The 20,477-nt window shown below is 29.6% G+C and overlaps 1 protein-coding gene across 1 annotated transcript; it reads left to right on the forward strand.

Annotated features, from left to right (window-relative positions):
• The first annotated feature begins 19 nt into the window (after nt 1–19).
• Nucleotides 20–2,929, forward strand: LOC132755572 (uncharacterized). Its single transcript, XM_060746457.1, has 2 exons — nt 20–399; nt 929–2,929. Exons 1-2 carry the CDS (start codon nt 85–87, stop codon nt 1,118–1,120), a joined length of 507 nt encoding a protein of 168 aa, XP_060602440.1. The 5' UTR covers nt 20–84; the 3' UTR covers nt 1,121–2,929.
• Nucleotides 2,930–20,477: the final 17,548 nt, after the last annotated feature.

Consider the following 20,477-nt stretch of genomic DNA (forward strand, 5'->3'; position numbering starts at 1 on the left):
TTGTTATTTAGTCATGCTATATATCTTATAGGCTAAGCACAACGTAGCAGATAAGTAACAATGGTATAATACAAACTGTTTCTAATGATGACCATTGAAAATATCGTACAATACTGTAATGTTAAGCTCAAAAGTACATGTACTGTTTTAGAAATTGGCACTGCAATTCTAGAATACCAGAAATTTGGCAGATCCGTGCGAATGAAAGGTGAACTCGTGCCAGTCGGAACGATGCGTAGTATTCAAGAAATACTTAATGACGACGAATGTATCTCAGTCAGTATTGTTATGGCAGTGTCTAAACAACTTGCTGATTATCTACGTCTTCTACATTCGTCTTTCATTGCCATCGACCAGATATGTGCTACAAACATTTATATTAAGGTGTATGAAGGAAAGGTACACAATTTTCAAATCAGTTTTCGAATAACGACTTAAAGAGTATGTAACTTGTCGGATCTCATAACGTCAAATGATGTGTAGTGGAAAAAGCTTCTATGCTCAACGTTTCTTTGCTTTTTATGTTAAAGGGAAAATGTTCAAAATTAAACGATTTATAGTCGGCATTTGAAATACTTAGAAACTGTGCATTTGAATAACATTTAAGTAATTTATTAATGCTATGTTTTAGCATTAAATGTTTTTGTATGAATCAATAGATTCTTTATCGATCTTTAAAAAATCTCCATTATTTTCACTGACGTTTTCATGGAAAAGTAAAGTTTGGAAAAAAGGTACTAAACCGCATTAATTTACAGTGATGATTAATGTATTTAATATATCATGTTCATACAAAAGAAAATAAACAGCATTTTACAAGAATTTATGATATTATTTTTTTTTAATAATTTTAATAAAATAATACATTTTGTATAGTGATAAAATTTTCGTAATTTTGTAAATCTGATTACTTTTTTATCATTCATAGATAAACAGACCAATTGTTGTAATCGACGCAAAAGCATCGATAGCTGTCGATGAAAAAGCTCTGCAAGAAAATATCCGCCAGTTTGGTAACCTTCTCCGAAAACTTGTTTCAAAATGTGAAAAAACAGGTGCGGAAATGAGCGGTATACTATGTATACAGGATAGGAAACCGAAACAAAAAGCAGACTCTTAGTAACAGATTGCGTTCTTAAAATATGTTATATAAAAAGGGGAGCAAAATAAATATAAATCTTGTTTTCTCTTATTTGAACATATAACTGTTACACATGTAGTATTAATGCATTCAGTATGTTTTTTTATGATATCATCAATATTTTGTATGTTTAAAATCGTTATACATGTATAAGCACAATTTCTGCTATTTATTTGAACATAGTTTGTCAATATTGTAATAGCATTTTTATTTATTTATTATTTATTTTTTTTATTTATTATTTATTTTATTTATGCGTAATGTGTGAAAAAGAAACAGTCACTGTGGTGTTAAACGTGTGTCATATGTTCGTAATTTAAGAAATGTTTCATTAAATGCATTCATGTTGTCGATGATGTAAGTAAACTTTAATTACTTAAATGGCCTTTTTTGTTGTTGTTTTTTATTGTTGTGATCTATAATTGTTTTGATGCTCTAATTACATGTTCTTTCATGAGATTTCGGATGTTACTTGAAACATTTAAATCCCGTTTGTCATTAAATGTGTTGCATGTTTTACTAGACTAAGTGTTGTTTTCCATTATTGTTGATGAAATGTTTGGTAAAGGATCGGTGGCATGGTGGTAAAGGTTTTTAATCGCCTCGCAGGAATCATAATGCTGTGTCCAATGGGCATAAGTATTCGTTGGTTAAAGGAGACGGAATCGGGAGCAGAAAAGATAGGAATCATGTTTTCATCATCGAACTGACCATAGATATTTTAAGTCCCATGTTGTGAAAACTTTTGATTACAGAAAGTGTGACTTTAACTCATTGTAACAATACGCTAAAACTAAATATATATTAATATATAATTGTTGTTGATTTGATTATCAAAAAGATTGAATTTGTAGTAAGAGAATTGACATTTGTTTTTTAAATATATATTTTGTGTAATTGTTGTTTTTTCAATAGTTCATGTATTTTTGAATGATTTTAAATTATAGTCATTTGTATTAAAGTTTATTAAATAAAGAAATGTACTCTCATTTACTAATTTATAATAGGATATTGTATTATGTTAAGTGTACGTATTCATCTTTTTAAGATATATGTAATAAGGTCCTAGATCAGACCACTTTTCAATCATGATGGCTCTATCAAAAGTATGTAAGAAGGCTGTCGTCTTCGTCTATGTGTTTGGTACATTGTAATTAATGATATCAAGTCTTTATTCGATGGAAATTAAATGCACTGGAAGCTTGGTCGTTAATGAAGTGAGAAGCTGTTTCCCGAAGGATCGATCTTCCTGTTTTCGATCATTTCTAATATAAAAATAAATATTGAAAATATAAAAGTGTAGACAATTTATTAATACTAGTGCTGTTGGTTTCAATTACCATACATTGCAATCCAATTTTAAAAAATGTATATATTTTAAGTTTATATTTTAATTGGTTTTTTTTATTGTTTTGTTTTACTGTATCGGTTATTCTTTATAGTTGATAAATCACATTTGTGTATGGTTTTTGATAATAATTGATTCGATTCAACAAGTTAGACAATTCCAAATTCATAACTAGCTCATGTGACGTATTTGCTATTCCATATTAAGTCAAATATTCTTAGAGTTGAATGTTTTTGAAACTTTTTGTTGACTGAACTTGAACTATATCGTGGCTGTAATATTTATGTACTTTTGTCATTTATTTTGATCTTATAGCTGAAAGATATCCTCTGTACTGATTTTCTTGGCTATAATTCTTACAAACTATGTTAAGAACGTATAAACAAACATTACAAAACTGTGTATATCTATGTATTAATTTGGTCATATTTTTCATTAAATATTGTACAGTAATTTCTTTTCTTATGTTTTGCTTGTACATACCTGTATACGTTTCCATTTTTCCGGCTTCAATAAGATTTGATAAAAACATAAACATTCAGCCACTTACTTAACGGATGTGAGTCATACTGCATCGTTATATTAACCCAAATCCAACTTAGGTTGCAAGTAACACCCTTTCATTTTCGTTTTCATTGCCCTCAATAATAACCTGTTAAATCAACAGCAGGTGTCAAATGCAAATCTTCTGAGTGTTTTTTTTCTAATTTTTGGGTATCAATGATTCTAATATATTATGATTCAAGACTGGGAATCAAAACTACGTCGTATCCTACAAAATGTAAACAAACGCGGCCATCTTGGAACGAAAAATGTACGTTTTTGTTTATAACTCTTTTTGTTGGAAATGACTGAAATATATGTATTAACAAGCTCCACTATTTTCCGCATCATTCGCTATATGTTACTTGTACAACTTTTTTTTGTAAAATTAAAGTTATAGCGCGCGGGCCAGAATCGTTATGAAATTTTGTGGATACGACGCAGTTCATATTGCTTTATCTTCAAATCAATTATATACTCATTTCAGGGTTTACCATAAACTTAAAAGTATAATTTTGCATCATTTACTAAAATTTCATTAAAAAGAGATGGTTATTTTCCAAGAAAATAATAATACATGTATGTACGGAATGATACGACGCAGTTGAAAATAAAATATGATACGACGCAGTTGTATTTATTGGCAGTCTTTACAACAGAGAAATTTTGGCAATATATGTATATTTTACTGAAAACTCACTTGCGCTAAATAAAAAAACTCAGATCATTCGCGGTTTATAGCAATGTTCTGATGCTTTTTATTATTTAGAATGCATTGTGTTATGTCCAATATAACACTTAATTTGAAAGTTTACATTGCGGAAGCTACTTTTCACTTGAAACTTGAACATGTTACTTTATTTATTATAATATCTTAAATAATTTCTTATATTTTCCTGTATGTTCAATTCAATCCATATTTTTGAAAAAATATAGAAGTCTATGAATTCCTTTTGGCTAGCTACGCTCTTAGTAAACTGTTGTTCTGTATGTTTAAGGTAATGACTGCTTTTTTGTGGTTTTATTTCAAACTTTAACTCTTCACTTTAGCTTTACTGGGGGTAAGAGTCTCAGGTGCGCCTTTGTGCATTATTTCAAGCAAAATGTTGCACCTGCAGAGAACCATCGACAATTTAAAAGAAGCTTGATAGGTTTTTCTCACGAAAGAATCAAAATTCCCTGGTGGTTTTCAAATTCACAGTGCAAGTGACTTGAAGTCAGTAAACATAAACAGCGCGGCCTCGGTTGGACACACCTGTCTGTTTGTTGGTATTTTTTGTAACAAAATTTGTTTACCATAGTCTTAAATGTAGCTGTACAAATAAGCAGTTTTTTTTATAAATTTCTGGCATGAAGTGTTAAGATCACAAATATCTAAATTAATTATAAAGAGAATAACATTTAAATTTGTTGCTGAAATGAAGCATTTTCTTACTCTCTGAGATCACTTTTACTTTGATATTTCGTTTAAAAAAGTGGTCAGTGGTGTGAATATCAGAGAAATTTAAAATGTAAACAGGGGGTTATCTTCTTTGAAGTCTGAAAAAATCTGTTTTATGAGTCAGGCAATTCATTATCAGATGAAAATCACATTTGAGTATGAAGCTATGTTAATATGCAATGTTTCTACTCTGACCTAAATTTTCTGACTCCGACTTTAATTCAATATAGGGGAAACTTCTTCAATACTTTTGAAACATCATGTCGCGCATGTAAGTGTAACAATTTTATCGGTGCAAAGCGTAAAATACATTTGCAAAACGGACACCTACTTTACAAAATTGTAGCTTTATCATTTGTAATACATTCCGGCCTGTTCTCATTGTCGATAACGAAATGCAATACGACAAAATCAGCGGTAATTAAGTTCCTCGGCGCTGAACATAAAATGACTGAACGAAACGATTACCTTACTTGCAGCTTAACCATTTATGATATACTTTTAAAAATTTAATGTTTAGAATACATAACCAGTTTTCCTAATCATGTATTAAAAGAAGATGAATACTTAATTTCAAACACTGATTTAAGTTTCAAATAATAAAGCTTATCTGTTCTCATCGATTATTAAAAAATTATATAATGAAATCGGCGCGTAAAAGACATTTTTAAAATGGCATTGTCGCAAATTGTTGTTAGTTTGTAAATAAGTAACAAAGGAAGCCATGCAATTTGAGCATATGAAAAAAGTAACCGACCCCATTAGTTTCGAACAGGTGCTAAAAATGCGACCGAAAAATTAAGCATTTATAGAATTTTATTACATTTTCGTACAACCAATTAGAGATCTCTGCTATTGACTTAAGTTGTTTACAACGTCACTTGTGTGTATTCATAATGATAAAAAGAAAGTAAACAAAAAGTGTTTTTACACGTTACTAGCATACTTAACGCATATTTTTATAGCTGAACAAATATACATGTATATGCAGCCTGCAATAAAAAATACACCTGCGTCGTATCATATTTTATTTTTAACTGCGTCGTATCATTTCGTACATGTTATTATTTTCTTGGAAAATAAACATTTCTTTTTAAAGAAATTTTAGTAAATGATGCAAAATTATATTTTGAAGTACAAATGTATATGGTGAAACGAGTCTATAATTAATTTTAAGGGAAAAAAACGATACATAAAGCAATATGAACGTTAATTTTTGCAATTTACTCCTAACAATTTGTTCTTATATTGAACATATATGCACATTATAATAAAGTTATTTCACCAGTGTTGTACGACACACCGGTTGTGACATTTCAACTTCTTGATTTCTCGTGAAATCACGAAGTTAAAATTTTGAATTCACGAAGATGAAATCGGGGATTCATGAATTCGAAATGACGCCTCCGATCTTTCTTAGTATTGCTGGTAACTCATTTCCATGCCACTATTGCCAACAATTAGGATAAAAGAATCACATTCAAAATTCTACCAGCTATAAAGTTGTATACAATGTTAACATTTTCTCATGAAAATGTGTGTATTTATATTGCCATTTTCCTGACAATCCGATAAAAAAACAACAGTTATTGCAGGCTTTAAGGATATCGATTCAATTCATATTGCACAGTTTAATGATATTTTAGCATGTATTGTACCCATAACATCAAGCTCGAAACTTCTTCATATTAATTAAGTCAGCAATTTTGTCTTGCAGTAAACTAATATTGCGAGGGACTGTTATCTGTGTCTTTTTAACTTCTAAAATTGACATTTACTACTACAAAACTACTACAGTAAAAACTCTGAAAACCGGACCCTCTCCGGACTTGACCAAAAGTCCGGTTTTCAGAGGATTCCGGTTTTCAAAGGTTTTATACATTTATTGATAATCATGATGTGATTGAACAATGACTTTGTTAAAAGAGTTTTTAGAGTTTTTACTGTATTACAATATCTAATTACTATAACTAAACAAAGCACGACACATCAACTTTCTGAAATTTCGTAGCATAAAAGATTTTAGTCTGTTTATCAAAATGGTTTCTTACATATGGGCTTTACGTTTTTTAATTTGAATTTTTATTTTCTACTGAAATATGTAACAAAAATTAGTGAGTGTAAAAGACTATGAATATTTATTTGTTTAATAAAAATCATTTTAAACATAAAATGAGTTTCCATGAAACGTGACAAAGAGTATTTCCCTTTTCAGAATTTTATATTATTACCAACTTTACAGAGATGTTCCAATAACACATCACTATTTAATGTAATATCAAGACATCAACTATTCAGTTGGCACTATCGTAGTGAAAAGCGTCAAGCAATGTAATTGCTGCTATAGTCCGAGCATGATGAACAGAACTTTCGTCAGTTCTAAAAATACCAGCACAGTCCATTAAAAGATAAACTCAGGTAAACATAGATTAACCAAATAATTACATTGAAAGTTATACAAATTAATTTTTATGAGATGTTATCTTTGTTTAACTGTATAGCACAGAAAGTAAGACTGCTTATTAATATGAAAGTGAATTAAGCTAGCGGGTTCGAAACCTGCTAGAAACTGTTTAAATTTTTATTCAAGTTTTACTTCTTTTTTTCTTAATTTCTTACTGTCTGACAAAATAAATATATGATTACATTACATATGCATACATTTATAACATGAAATAAAGGAGGTGAAGATACTTCGTTTAAAAAGTAATATTAATACATCAATAAAGAAATAAAAAAAAAGGAATTATCGTTATGTAGTGAAAAATAAAAAACAAAAAAAAATTAAAAAAACAATGAAAACAACTTTTTTGAAGCCTGTTAATCTCCTGTCAAGGAGTACGTTCCTACTGAACATAGTGCTCTATAAATTGATCTATTGCGACATTTATTTCTTACTTATACAATTATCAGTGAAACCTACAATCATTGAGATGTAAAACATTTCATTTACCTATAAAGTATTAAGGTGGACTGTTCCATAGTATAAATAAATATGAAGACAGTTCTGTTTATCGTGCTTGGATTATACCAGTTTTTTATAATATTCGTTATGAATCAGCCGAGGGCCAACATGCGACGTACCGCAAACGAGGAGGACGCACTACGCCATCACTGCGAAATATGCTACATACAGCCTTAAAATTGTGAATTGTTAAGTTTAAAAAAAAACATTATCCATCAAGTAATTCGGCACCATTCATGTAATGGTCAAACATAAGCGATGCTTCGGCAGGTGTATCAGTAAGCCCAGAAAAAGTACACTTTTATCTAAATGATCTTCATATATTGTCACATTCTACTTAATGTTTCATCGATTGTCCTTTAAAATATCTTTAGACACGTTTTGGCTACTTTTAATTGTAACAAACTATTTGAATAACTCAAAGTAGCTCAAAATACTTTATATGATAAGCGCAGACAAAAAAGATCTATTGGTAAATTATATCATTCACTAACTCTTAGGAATTTTCCCTGCTATAATATTAAACGTTAAACAAACATCTATCTATGGCATAAAGTAGTTTACATCAGGTTACAATAACGTATGAGTTGAAATATAACACAATATAGAAGTTATGCTTCCTATAAAAACCATTGTTAATAGATTATGCCTAATTTCACAAAAAAATGAAAGAAAATGTTAAGAAAACAAAGAATTTCTGTAAATCAATATATAGATAAAATGAGGCAGCAAACAGAAAGATGAATTAAAATATTGAAATTTTTGAAAAGTTTGTATAGGACATCGTTAATTTTCCAAGCTACAAAAACAATTGTTTTAAATCTATTGAACATATATACCATAATTTTGTTTTTGGTGACATGATAAATTCAACGGGATTACCAAAAATGTTTATGCTTTTTTAATTCTGAACAAAACAAGTTAATAATTCTGTTAATGCTGCTAAACTTTGATTTAATTGTATTTTTACTGAAGAAAATGCTTGTAAATAAGCATAAACTTCAGTGTTTACAAACTATACATGTGATTAATTGCAGCGCTATTGTAACATAGTAGTCAGTCTCTTTTTGTCTTGGAAGCAAATTATGTAACATGATATTGAAAATCGTAATAAAGTAAACAATTTGATTAAATGTCTCATATCACATGTTTTGTTACAAATTCATCAAGATCTCCAAGACACACAAATAACTACTATTTTCAGATGATGGAGCAATTCTCTAAAAAGTGGATAAACATAAAGTATATTGTAGACAAATAAATTAATTTATTTTTTACAACCAGACAGATTGTATTACTACTATACATAACATTTAAATTAAGAAAGATAACAATTTACATGTATTTCTGGACTAAATCGTTGAGTACGTGAAATTAATGAACATATATGTTTTGGATTTAAATAAAATTTCTGTGGATTCTTTTAGGGTCTTTAAATACGGCAAGTGGCTGGCCTTGGGATTTGGTTTCCTACTACTCACCCACACCTAAACCCTCGAACGATGTAGTACGAATAGGAGAAACTATGATCATAACTCTATGGTTTCGATGTTTTAGTATGAAATGAGGAGGTGAAATGTTTTTATAACCTAGATTACTTTAAAAATATTTTGCCTTACAAAGATAAATTGAAGCGTGCGATTGTTTATGGGGAATGGTATTTTACGGTAGATCTCTGTACAAGATTACCTGGTGTTCATAACAAATAAGTAAAAATATTTCGAGATCACAATTCCGAAATGTGAATTGATATATGTGTTATCTCTCACTTCGATAGCCTTTATTACAGGATAAGTAAGTTTTACTGTTTATGTGTAGCGAATTCATTACTATTAATACTATTAGATATTACATCTATTATTGATGCAAAATCTTCAAGAACACGTGAAAGAATTTTCCTTTTTGGGGCTGTGAAAAGTGTAAAGATCTTAGATCTATCCGAAGTGTCACAAGCATTTGTTACATGCACGTGTATGACTAGCAAATATGAAGCCATAACTTTTCGCCATTAAAATGTTTAGGATGTCTATATAAAAGTCTAAATTGCAGGATAAATACCGATTCAAAAAATCGTGAAAAGATTTTCAAGTTCCTTTTCACATTTTGAAAGTAGTTTATCCGTCACACTTATTACCATGGCACTTATGTAAATGTAAACCGAGTCATCAAAACATTTATTGTGGCAATGAATGTGTCTCTAACTGGAATAATGTCTATAATCTTCCGTTATTAATGTATAAGTACACTATTTAATAGAGGGATTTGCACTCATTCGGTATAATTACCATATATTTTGCATTTAAGTGGTGTCGTTACCATCAGATCATATTAAGCTTCATTAGAAAATGTATCTTTTTTCTTTTCAAATTGTCAGTTTGGAAAAGGAGACAAATAAATATCGTATTAAATGTTTAATTACATCACATATGACCTCAAAGTAATGCTAAAATAATTTGTCTTCCAGCTCCAAACAAAACTTCATTTCATCAGCATCTTTCACATGCATACTTATTTATCACTTTTTTGAAAATATTTGATTATATAAAATGCATCTTATTAGTGAAAAGTTAACACTATTATATTAATCTTTAACTAACTTTGTGTCAACATTCCTGAATTGTCTTAACTTTCCTCTTTGCCTTGCTTCGTCAGCCGGGTCTGTGTAGGTGTATTTCTTGCTGCTCTACCAAGAATCAATAATGTATTTGTAATTATTAGTGCTTCGATGAAGTAATTTAATGTTATCAACCCCATACTGTACTCCATTAAGCATTATTTTGACTTTTTGAGTCCTACAAATCCATATCAAAACCATATTGAATTCACATTAGATTTGTTCTCATTTTCAAAGTCCAAAAACCCGATAACAACTATTAAGTATGAAAGTTCTGTCAAATGTTAAAAAATGTTGGTGTGAAATGCAATTATTACTTTTGCTACAGACTTAGTACTATTTAAGTTTCTTTCATAGAAATGAATTCGCCACATTACTTGTAGAATGTTCAAGAAACAAAATGTGCCAAAGGCGTTTCTTTAATTATAAAACTAATGCTGTATTTCTGTGTTTGATTAGCAAGTAATACCCGTAAAAACAGGTTTAATTAAGTTTAATCAGAATAATAATCAGAAATTTAGATATATAAGTGAAACAAAGTAATTTTAGGTAAACATAATGATAAGAGGCCAAGACATTTTCATAAATTACAGTGCAAAAATATGAATACAGGAAAATAGACGATTAATTAACTGTAAGTTTAAACATTGTTGAATGAAAAAAATCTGATGATACTAAATAATTTTAAAACATATTTGTACCGACAAAAAAAAAATTATACTTCAAAATTGTTCATGAAGAAAACGACGTCATCTGAATATACATGTCTAACTATCATGCATGAACCAACATCTAATGTGTGTGGCAACCTTTAAATTGATTTTGTCATTAAGAACAGACAGATAATTGGCTATAACCTTGCAAATCTTTCTGAACAAAAGCTCAACTGAACTAATTATATTACAACTTAAGTCATATTTATGTCTCCGATTAGGTATTTAGGTTCTTAATGGTGTTGCTGAGTTTCTTTATGCTTGGCTTGTTTTCATGATAATAAAGCTTTTCGCAAAACATCTTTTTTGGCATGATCTCACCTTAATAGAAATAAATTATTATGAATGAATGAATTTATCTACAATAGGTAAATATATCAATTTTAATGTAAAGGAAACAAATGACTTTCTTTAAAATTAGCAATGCACAAAGCTACAAACATCAATGTCATTTAGGTCTTTATATTATCACAGAACCATCCGGATTTTGATCCTATGAAACAGGAAAATAAAATTTCCCCATAAATTTAATAAAATTTCAAATCATGTACATCCTTAACAAACATCTTTTCATTTTGATTGCCATGAAATAACTAATCATGTAGGTCCGTAACAAACATCTTTTAATTTTGTTTGCCAAGTGACGATTTAAAAGAATGACATACTTTGAAAAATAACTGTATAATGTGTTACTTCGTTTTGACATTTTCTCGAATATTGGTTTCAGCTCTTTAATTATAACTATTGTAATATAAATCATTACGCATAATTTGATATGATTGTATAGAAAAACAAAGTAAAAAGTACAGTAGCATTATTATTATATAAACATGAGCGTGACTATCAACTTACTTTTAACGGTAAACATTGATTAGAAGTAACGTGATGCCATACACGAGTACTAATAAAACCTACGAATGCAAATATTGAACAGAGCGTTTTATTCACAAATGTCACGAGATCTTCACTTTTAATAAGGAGACATTTAATCGATGTTGCCATTAATTGGTTTTTAAAAATTGTATGCTCGAGGTGCATTAAAATTACGTTCTTAGCAAATATGTCTTATATCAAACATCAATGTCTTTATCATTATATCCGTAGTAGAAATATGCACGCATTTGCTACAATTTTACCATAATTGTTCAGTGTTTCAAAATATACACAATTTGTAACTTTCTGTAAAGATAATCGGCTGCATTCGGATAGAAGAATCATTCCCAGATGTTTTGCATTTATACCAATGTCAATATATGCTCACAAATATGGGAATTTATGACAGACTGCTATCTGCAAAAATAAATACAAATATAGAATATATCAGGCAATGTCCTTTTAAGCTTTGTTTAGGCAAATATATAGCAGGCGGTACTCCTTACCTTTTTTGTCTTACGCAAATATCATTTAAAACATTTTTCAGAAATAAAACAATCGATTGAGAAACTGGTATTTTATCAGATATTAATCATTTATTCTTGTATAGAGATTAATATATTCGTCGGAATCGACACTTCGATCGTGTTGTAATTTACCATAAAGCTTTACTAAGAGTGTACCTATCACTAGATTATTGAATCATTTTTATTTGGTACTAACATGCTTTTATATTGATTACAAACTCACGTACAAGTTAGGCTATACTGCCTTCTATGTAGACCATTTTAACTCTTAGTGTCTCTTGCTATTGCTTTTTAGTCCAGTTAGGCTGTAAATCGATCTCAAACAAGTTTCAACAGAAATTGTGTTGCCTGCTATAGAAATATATAATGGCTATACTGCCTTCTATGTAGACCATTTTAACACTTACTGTCTCTTGCTATTTCTTTTGGCGAAAAAGATGTTAAAAGTCTCTCTGCCTCCTTGTGACATCCGATGGGTTAAAATGTAGACATATTTTACAGCCAACTAAGTTAAAGTCTGTTTAAAAATATTGAAAATACAGAAGTGCATATTCATTTTAGAGCCAAGTACATGTCAGCTTCTTGGTGTCCATGCACATATTATTAAACTTTCTGTAAACTTTTGAAATTCTTGAACAATCTGTCACATTATTTAATATGAAGTGTGATTTTCAATTTCGTCCATTCTTATTTATAAGGATAGTTATTAAGCTCAAGTTTGATTTTCACAAAAAAGCAAAGAAGGAAATACAGAGTTTCATTGTTAAGAGATGTATAAAAAAACACCAACGAGGGAAATTGCCTTTTTATCTTGAACTTATTTAAACATTTCCTTATGAAAATCTAAGTATGCAATATCTTGTGAATTTTATCTAATTGCTTAGATCATTTTCCACTAAAGCATTTAAATTGTTAAAATAGAATGATATAATTTTTATAGATATTTTCTCATGATTAAATGTTTAAAAGTTTAGGAATGTATTTGCCAAAGGCATTTGACAAATTGTAGCAAAGATATGTCTGAAAGACTGCCTGTCTAAATCAATAAAATAGGAAATATATACGAGAACTAACAAGTCCCTAAATGCTACTTAAAACATTAGAGATGCTCGGTTTCACTATATGTTAATATCAATATTCACATTTCTATGATTAGAACAATTATTGATCAGCTATGATATACCAATACAAGCCCCAAGAATTAATTCAAATTGAATCTTTGTTATAGAGAAGGAATTGACATTGAAGCTTAAGATACACATATAAAGGTTACTGCTCATGAAGATGAAAAATCAGTCCCAGTAAGCGCATTAAACATCAGAGAAATTTAAATATGTAGTTATTCTGACACCCCCGTGTAAGGTGAGATGCGTGTTTTAAATGACATTTTTTTCTGTGCGCCATTTATGAATAAATAATAGCTTTGAATGTCATTGTTCCGCCATTATGAATAAATTAGTAAAGTTTTTAATCTTCCTAATCAGATTCTAAATTGGTTTATTAGTCATATAACCTGACGAATGTATATATTGATCTGTATGCAAAGCTGATGTTTCCATTTTACATACGTATAAAAATCTTGAAACAAAGCGATCCCTCAGAAGCATTAATGACAACAAAATTACATAAGAATTGCAGACTCGGTTTGACTGAGTCTGTACATGAGGGATAATGAATAAGTGCAACATCCCTCACGCCCCTAGCACCGGCTTGAGCGGTACTCAATACTCAACACTTGCATCAGTTATTTCGATGGAACAGAAAAATATAACAACACTGAAGTGAAGAACGGGGCAATTTTTTACAGCTGCCACACAGCACTTGACACCTGCTGTTGCGAAGTATAAAAGTCTGGATACAAAGTGATCCCTCGGAAGCATAAATCACAACAAAATAAACATTCTGAAGAAAACTACAAATGAAAAAGTATATAAGACAAAAATAATCCAGTATGCACTCTATTCTCCAATCTATCGACTCTTGTCTTGTTACTGGAAGTAAATGCACATCATGATGTAGTAATTTTCAATAAAATTGCTATTAGTACATGTAGTATTATCAAATTTTATGTCCGTTTCGTCAACAATACAGATGAAAGAGTCAAATTTAAATTCTCCCAGTTTTTAACGTTGTACATAATGTTACCAAAAACAAATGTGTGTATTTACATTGCCATTTTCTTTACAACCCCATATGAAAAACAATAGTTATTGCAGGCTTTTGGGAAATCGATTCAATCAATATAGCACAGTTTAATGGTTTTCTAGCATGTATTGCACCCATATCATTCAATTCGAAACTTCTTCATATCAATTAAGTTAGCAATTTTGTCTTGCAGTAAATTGATATTGCGGATTATTGTTATTTGTGACATTTTTACTTTGACAGAAAAAAGAATTGGACATTTACTACTACAAAAAGATGTTTACTACAAAGTCTAACAGATTATAACTAAAAAAAGCGCATTGCAGCATCAAATTTATGAATTCGAACTTGATTAACTAATTTCTTACATATGGATCCTACGTTTTTAAATTTTGTACATTCTACCGGAATATAATAACTCAAATAAGTTAGTGAAAAAGACTATCTATATTTATTTACTAAAAAACCAATTTACACACAAAATAAGTTTCAATCACGCATAACAAACGAATCTCCTCTTTCCAGAATTTTGTATTTAAAGAACTTTATAGAGATGTTCCAGTAACATATTACACCTTAATAAAATACCCCGACAGGAACTATTCACTTGGCATTCTGGTACCGCGACATACCGCAAACGAGGAAGACAAACTACACAATCACTACGAAATATTGCTACATAAAGCCTTTAAACTGTGAATTGTTACGTAGGAAATAAACATTATCCATCAAGTAATTTATCATCATTCATGAAAAAGTCAAATATTGGCAATGCTTTGGCAGGTTTATCAGTAAACCAAGAAAAAGTACACTTTTACCTTAAATAATTTCTATGCTCATCCCATATAATAACTTTCTACTTAATGTCTCTGCATCATTCTGTTCTCCAAATAGTTTTCATCGATTATCCTTTAAAATAACTTTAGACACGTTTTGGCTACTTTGAAATGTAAACAAACTATTTAAATAACTCATATTACGGACTTAAAGTAGCTCAAAATACTTAATATGATGAGCGCTGACAAAAGAGATCTATTGGGAAATGATATCATACACTATCTCTTAGAGGTTGTCCAAAAACAAGCGGTTTAATAAAAATGTACCCTTGGTATAAGGGAGACTACTTCAAGTTACAATAACATATGAGTTGAAATATAACACATTGTAGAAGTGTTGCTGCTTTTAACGGGACTCCACTGAGGTTTTTTGACATGACGGAACTGGAAATATTTTTTTGAAATTATTACTCCATTTGATGTAGACCTATACTAATAACTTATGTGCAAAATTTAAGATCATTTGCGCGCTCCGTTTTTTCAGAATAATTAATATAATAGTGAAAAATGACCTAAAATTGAAAAGCGTTTAAACGCTATTCAATCAAATCAGACTGAGAATAGCACAAACATATGATTTTCAATGTATTTCTTGTATGTGTCTTGATTATATTTTATTTATATTTCTGTTTTAAGTCTTCCTGCTTATCTATATGTAAAATTAAAATTTAATGTTTTTAGGCTTATAAACCTCATTGGAGTTCCTTTAAAAAGCTGTTTTAAAAAGATTTGACTTAATTTCATAAAACTGAAAGCAAATGTTATGAGAAAACAGAATTTATTTAAATCCAGATATTAATGAAAGTAAAGCAAGGAGGTTAGTTTCAGACTGGGCTTAGTTGAGTCTCTTCATAGAAAGTGCTGGATCACTCCTTTTCCGAACTTATTTTATGTCTTTGCGAGAATTTGGACGTAAATTATTGGCGAACACAAGGTACATGAAATGTAGTATCCATTGCATTTCATCTTTGAAAGTAATATTTTGTTCCTTTATGATCATTATTAAACGCCTAATATTAAAAAAAAATATTTGGTAATGCTTTAATCAGCCTAAACGGTTGTGCGTGAAATATATTTTGTAAAGATAGAAAGTGATTCCAAAACTTATAACATTGCTTTTGTAAAATCATATCAAAATACAATAAAGTGACTTTAACATCCTTGCTCAGGTACCTGAGTAGAACCACAGACGTTCCGTAAGCTAAGTGACTCATATTAGCTTTCTTACTTGTAAGAATTCCAAACGCTGTTGCGTATCGAACCTACAGCAGTGTCAACGACCTTTATCAAACGGCCATGTAAACCCTAAAAGATATGTGCGAAAGAGTTTTTTTGTAATCAATAAATTGAAACAAAATATAGAGCTGTTACATAATTTGGGTCGAGATCATTGATAACAATATCTTGTGAGAATTAATATTTTTCATGCCGGCGCATGAGGGAATCAGAATACTGCATTTTCCGTCTGATTAACAGACTCGATCAAACCGATTGCTTTTGAGGGATTTTCTGCAAACGAAGTTTAATCACCACATTAAATCTTACATTTCGGATAGATTTCATTTTAATTGTTTGTCATTAAGGTCCGTTCTTTTACTTTCGCTTGCACGTTATTTGGCGTTAGATTTTAAGTAATGTCCAGCAACTGAAAAAATACTTTGTCGAAAACTTGATAGCACATCAGCTGTTTTGATATTTTTTCATGACATTGAAAATCAGTAAGACGTAACAGAAGTGAAACGCAAAATAAAAAGTTCCAAGAAAATAAATATAATTCAGTTATTTTACTTATATTTTATTTGCGTGCCTCTCTTAATACTTGATAAGAAAGCCTGTTTAGGAGATTATTTCTTTTTAGTCGCTAAAAGTATTTTACAAATAAATTATTACATATCTATGTATATTACGCAATTTTGTAAAATTGTGAAGCCTTTCTGATACCCTAAATAAATTATTCATTGCTGATAACAATACTAGCTTTTTAATCTATTGTATTGATTTATTTCTGAATTTCGTGATTAAATGATATTTCCGTGAGGCAGATAACGTAAGGAGTACCGCCTGCTATATATTTGCCTAAACAAAGCTTAAAGATATACTATGCTCCAATTTGATATTAGAAAATATTGTTATCTGCTAAACAGTTTTTTTATAAATATAAAATAAACATGTTTTGACTTTACACAAAGTGAATATGTTATGTTTAAAATCCTCCTCTCTGCAGGTGGTCACTTAAATATGAATATAAGGAGTCATTAAAAGACTGGCAGTTTTTAAAGCAAATACCAACTTTACTTGACCTGTTATATGTAACGAAGCTTCTGATACATAGTTTATTCATTCTTTGATTCATATTAGACATATTCCGTAAGAATTTCATAGATTTCAATAAATTTCTGTGATAAAAATATTTTACCCAAGGATGAGCATGATATATGAAGTACATTGCTTGATATAGTCTGGATGAGCATGATATATAAAGTACATTGCCTGATATAGTCTATATTTGTATTTATTTGTGCAGATAGCAGTCTCCCATGGATTCCCAGACTTGCGCGCATGTGATCATATTGACATTGATATAATATAAATGCCAATAATCTGGAAGTGACTCATCTCTCCGAATGCAGCCGATTATCTTTACAGAAAGTTACAAACTGTGTTCCCATTTTGCACTCTGAACAAATACGGTGAAATTGTAGCAAACTTGTGCAGATTGATTTCTGCTATGGATATAATGCTTAATACATATGTGTTTAGTTTCAGACATATTTTCCAAGAACGTTATCTTAATGTGTCTACGTGCATGAAAACAGTTAAACCCAAATAAAAGGAACATCGATCAAATGAATTTCTTCGTACCATTCGTGAAGATCTCGTGATATTTGTGAATTGAACGTTCTGTTCAGTATTTGCATTCGTAGGTTTTATTAATACTCGATACTTCTAATTAATGTTAACCGTCACATACTGAAGTTTATATATAAATACTGTCTTGATAGTCTTTGCAAAAACAATGTTCACGGCAACTTCTTGAACGTCGTTTTTTCACCCTTTTTTCTATATTACCATGTTTTAATTACCATCCGGAATTATGCTTCAAGAGTATAAATGGGTTAGAAAACTTGTTTTCAAAGCATGTGTTAAATCGTACTTCTGCAATCAAAATGAAAATATGTTTCATATGTCCACGATCTATATTTTAGAATTTTATCTTTTCAAACAATATTTTTGTAAATATCATATTGTGTATTGAGTCTATTGACATAATATTATGTATTGACTTGCTTGACAACATTCAGCATTCTCGCCTACGTTCTTTTGTTGATAAAATTTCAATTCTTTAAGACACAAACTAATAGGATTTTTACTTGAAAAAGACAAAAGCTAAGACGTTGAAACTTCTAGACCAGTGTCCTTTCTGTTCGAAGAAATATATACATAATAAAACGAGAGTCTTACTCTTTACCGATTTTGAAAGCATTTTTATGCAAAGATTCAAACACTCATTAATATTGTCAAATCCTAATAATTGTTCAAATAATAAATACAATGTTTTCATTTTATCATGATCAGATCCATTAAGTGCTTTATGCATTAAATATAATTATTATCTAACAAAATTGGCTTTTATGTGATGACAAAACATTGTTCCGAAATGATATATTCATTATACAAATATTGACATGTGGGCCATTCTAACGATGTGATATAGGCCACCAGAATATCATATTGATCAATCGAATACCACATCATATTCAATGGCTGACTAGTCTATAGCAGTATTATCAAAATATTGTTTCAGTAATTCTGTTTTTATATGAATAGCATAAAATTATAGAAATCAACTACATATATTATATTTGACGAATATCGTGATAAAAAAAGAAAGAGAGAAAAAACATGTTTCATAAACGTTTATAGTGAACCCGGGCACTAAATAACTTACGTTAACTTGAATATGAGTCTGATTCCTAAAATGAATCTTATAAGTAAATTTCAATTATTAATGTGAATAATTTATGTTACAACAAACAGGGATTACTGTTCTGACAAATGGAATGGAAGATATTTTATATCATATCAGCACATCAATTTTCATAGGGTAAAATAATGTGTTTATATATCATGTAGAACTAGATAACTATGTGTTTTCGTGAGAAAAAAGAAGAGTACTACATCTTTACCGTCCCGCTCGCTTACACCGGCTGACCCCAACAGTAGATTTATTAGACTAAGAAATATAAAACATGACACAAAAGTAATGGGCATATTTTACAGTTGTCAGAACTGTTGTAGTAAATAGAAATTTTCTTAAAATGAGAAATGAGCATAATATTACAACATTGTATAAAATGCATGAAAATACATTTACAAATGACCGAGAATAATATTTTCCGGGAAACAGTTCTTTATTTGCCAAATTATCAAATAATAACTCTTATTTAAATAAAAAATGGGAAAAAAGTCGTATTATGCAATTTTATAAAAAGAATAATGATCAAATAAAGATCAGTTACATTATTTAAAAGTGCTTTACATAAAATCATTTTTCGTGTATAAGCAATTTTGACCGGTTAAAGTATGAAGCAAACAAGACTAGTACTCATACTTTACTTTTTTATATGCTTTTTACTTTCTCAGAAAATCAATGTTATGTTTGCATTATACATATTGGTTATTTTCCACCATTTCTAATTCAGCCTTTTTATATAAATGTAACTTTGGTATAAGGGAGGCTACTTCAATTTAATACAACGTATGATATTGTAAACGTAATGATGTTTCATAATAACTAATGCAAAAAGATTTTGCCTTTTGCCAATAATCAATATTTATAAGACACAACAGTTATCTCCTTTTAATATTTTCGAAGTAGCCAAGAATCATTAGAAGAATAGAATTGAAGCGAGCTCGCGCATGTTAAGAAACTTTTGATTACAGCTATCAAATATTTTCCTTAGACATTGTGTTCACTGTAAAATGGTGTGTTTCCACATTTCATATATTAATTAACTTGAGATGATACAGTATATTTACTTTTATATCAATACAAAAATGAATATAAAAAATGAAAAATCAAAACTTCATTGCATTTGAAATACAAGTAAAAATGACTATTGTTTTCTTCCGATTTGCAATTTCCTTGTTTGTTATCTAGTTATAGAGACTCATAGGGAAGATTGGGCTTGCCTTACTATGTTGCAACTTTAAATAACGTCTTTATTATTAATATTATTGTTATTTTTATTGTTGTTGTTGTTGTCGTCTCAATTTAGTGTCTTGTTATCCTGACATTCTTATACGTTACCTAGAAAAAACACCTTAAGG

This window comes from Ruditapes philippinarum, unplaced genomic scaffold (assembly GCF_026571515.1).
Source record: "Ruditapes philippinarum isolate M1 unplaced genomic scaffold, ASM2657151v2 ctg2146_1_1_1_1, whole genome shotgun sequence".
Taxonomy (NCBI): Eukaryota; Metazoa; Mollusca; class Bivalvia; order Venerida; family Veneridae; genus Ruditapes; species Ruditapes philippinarum.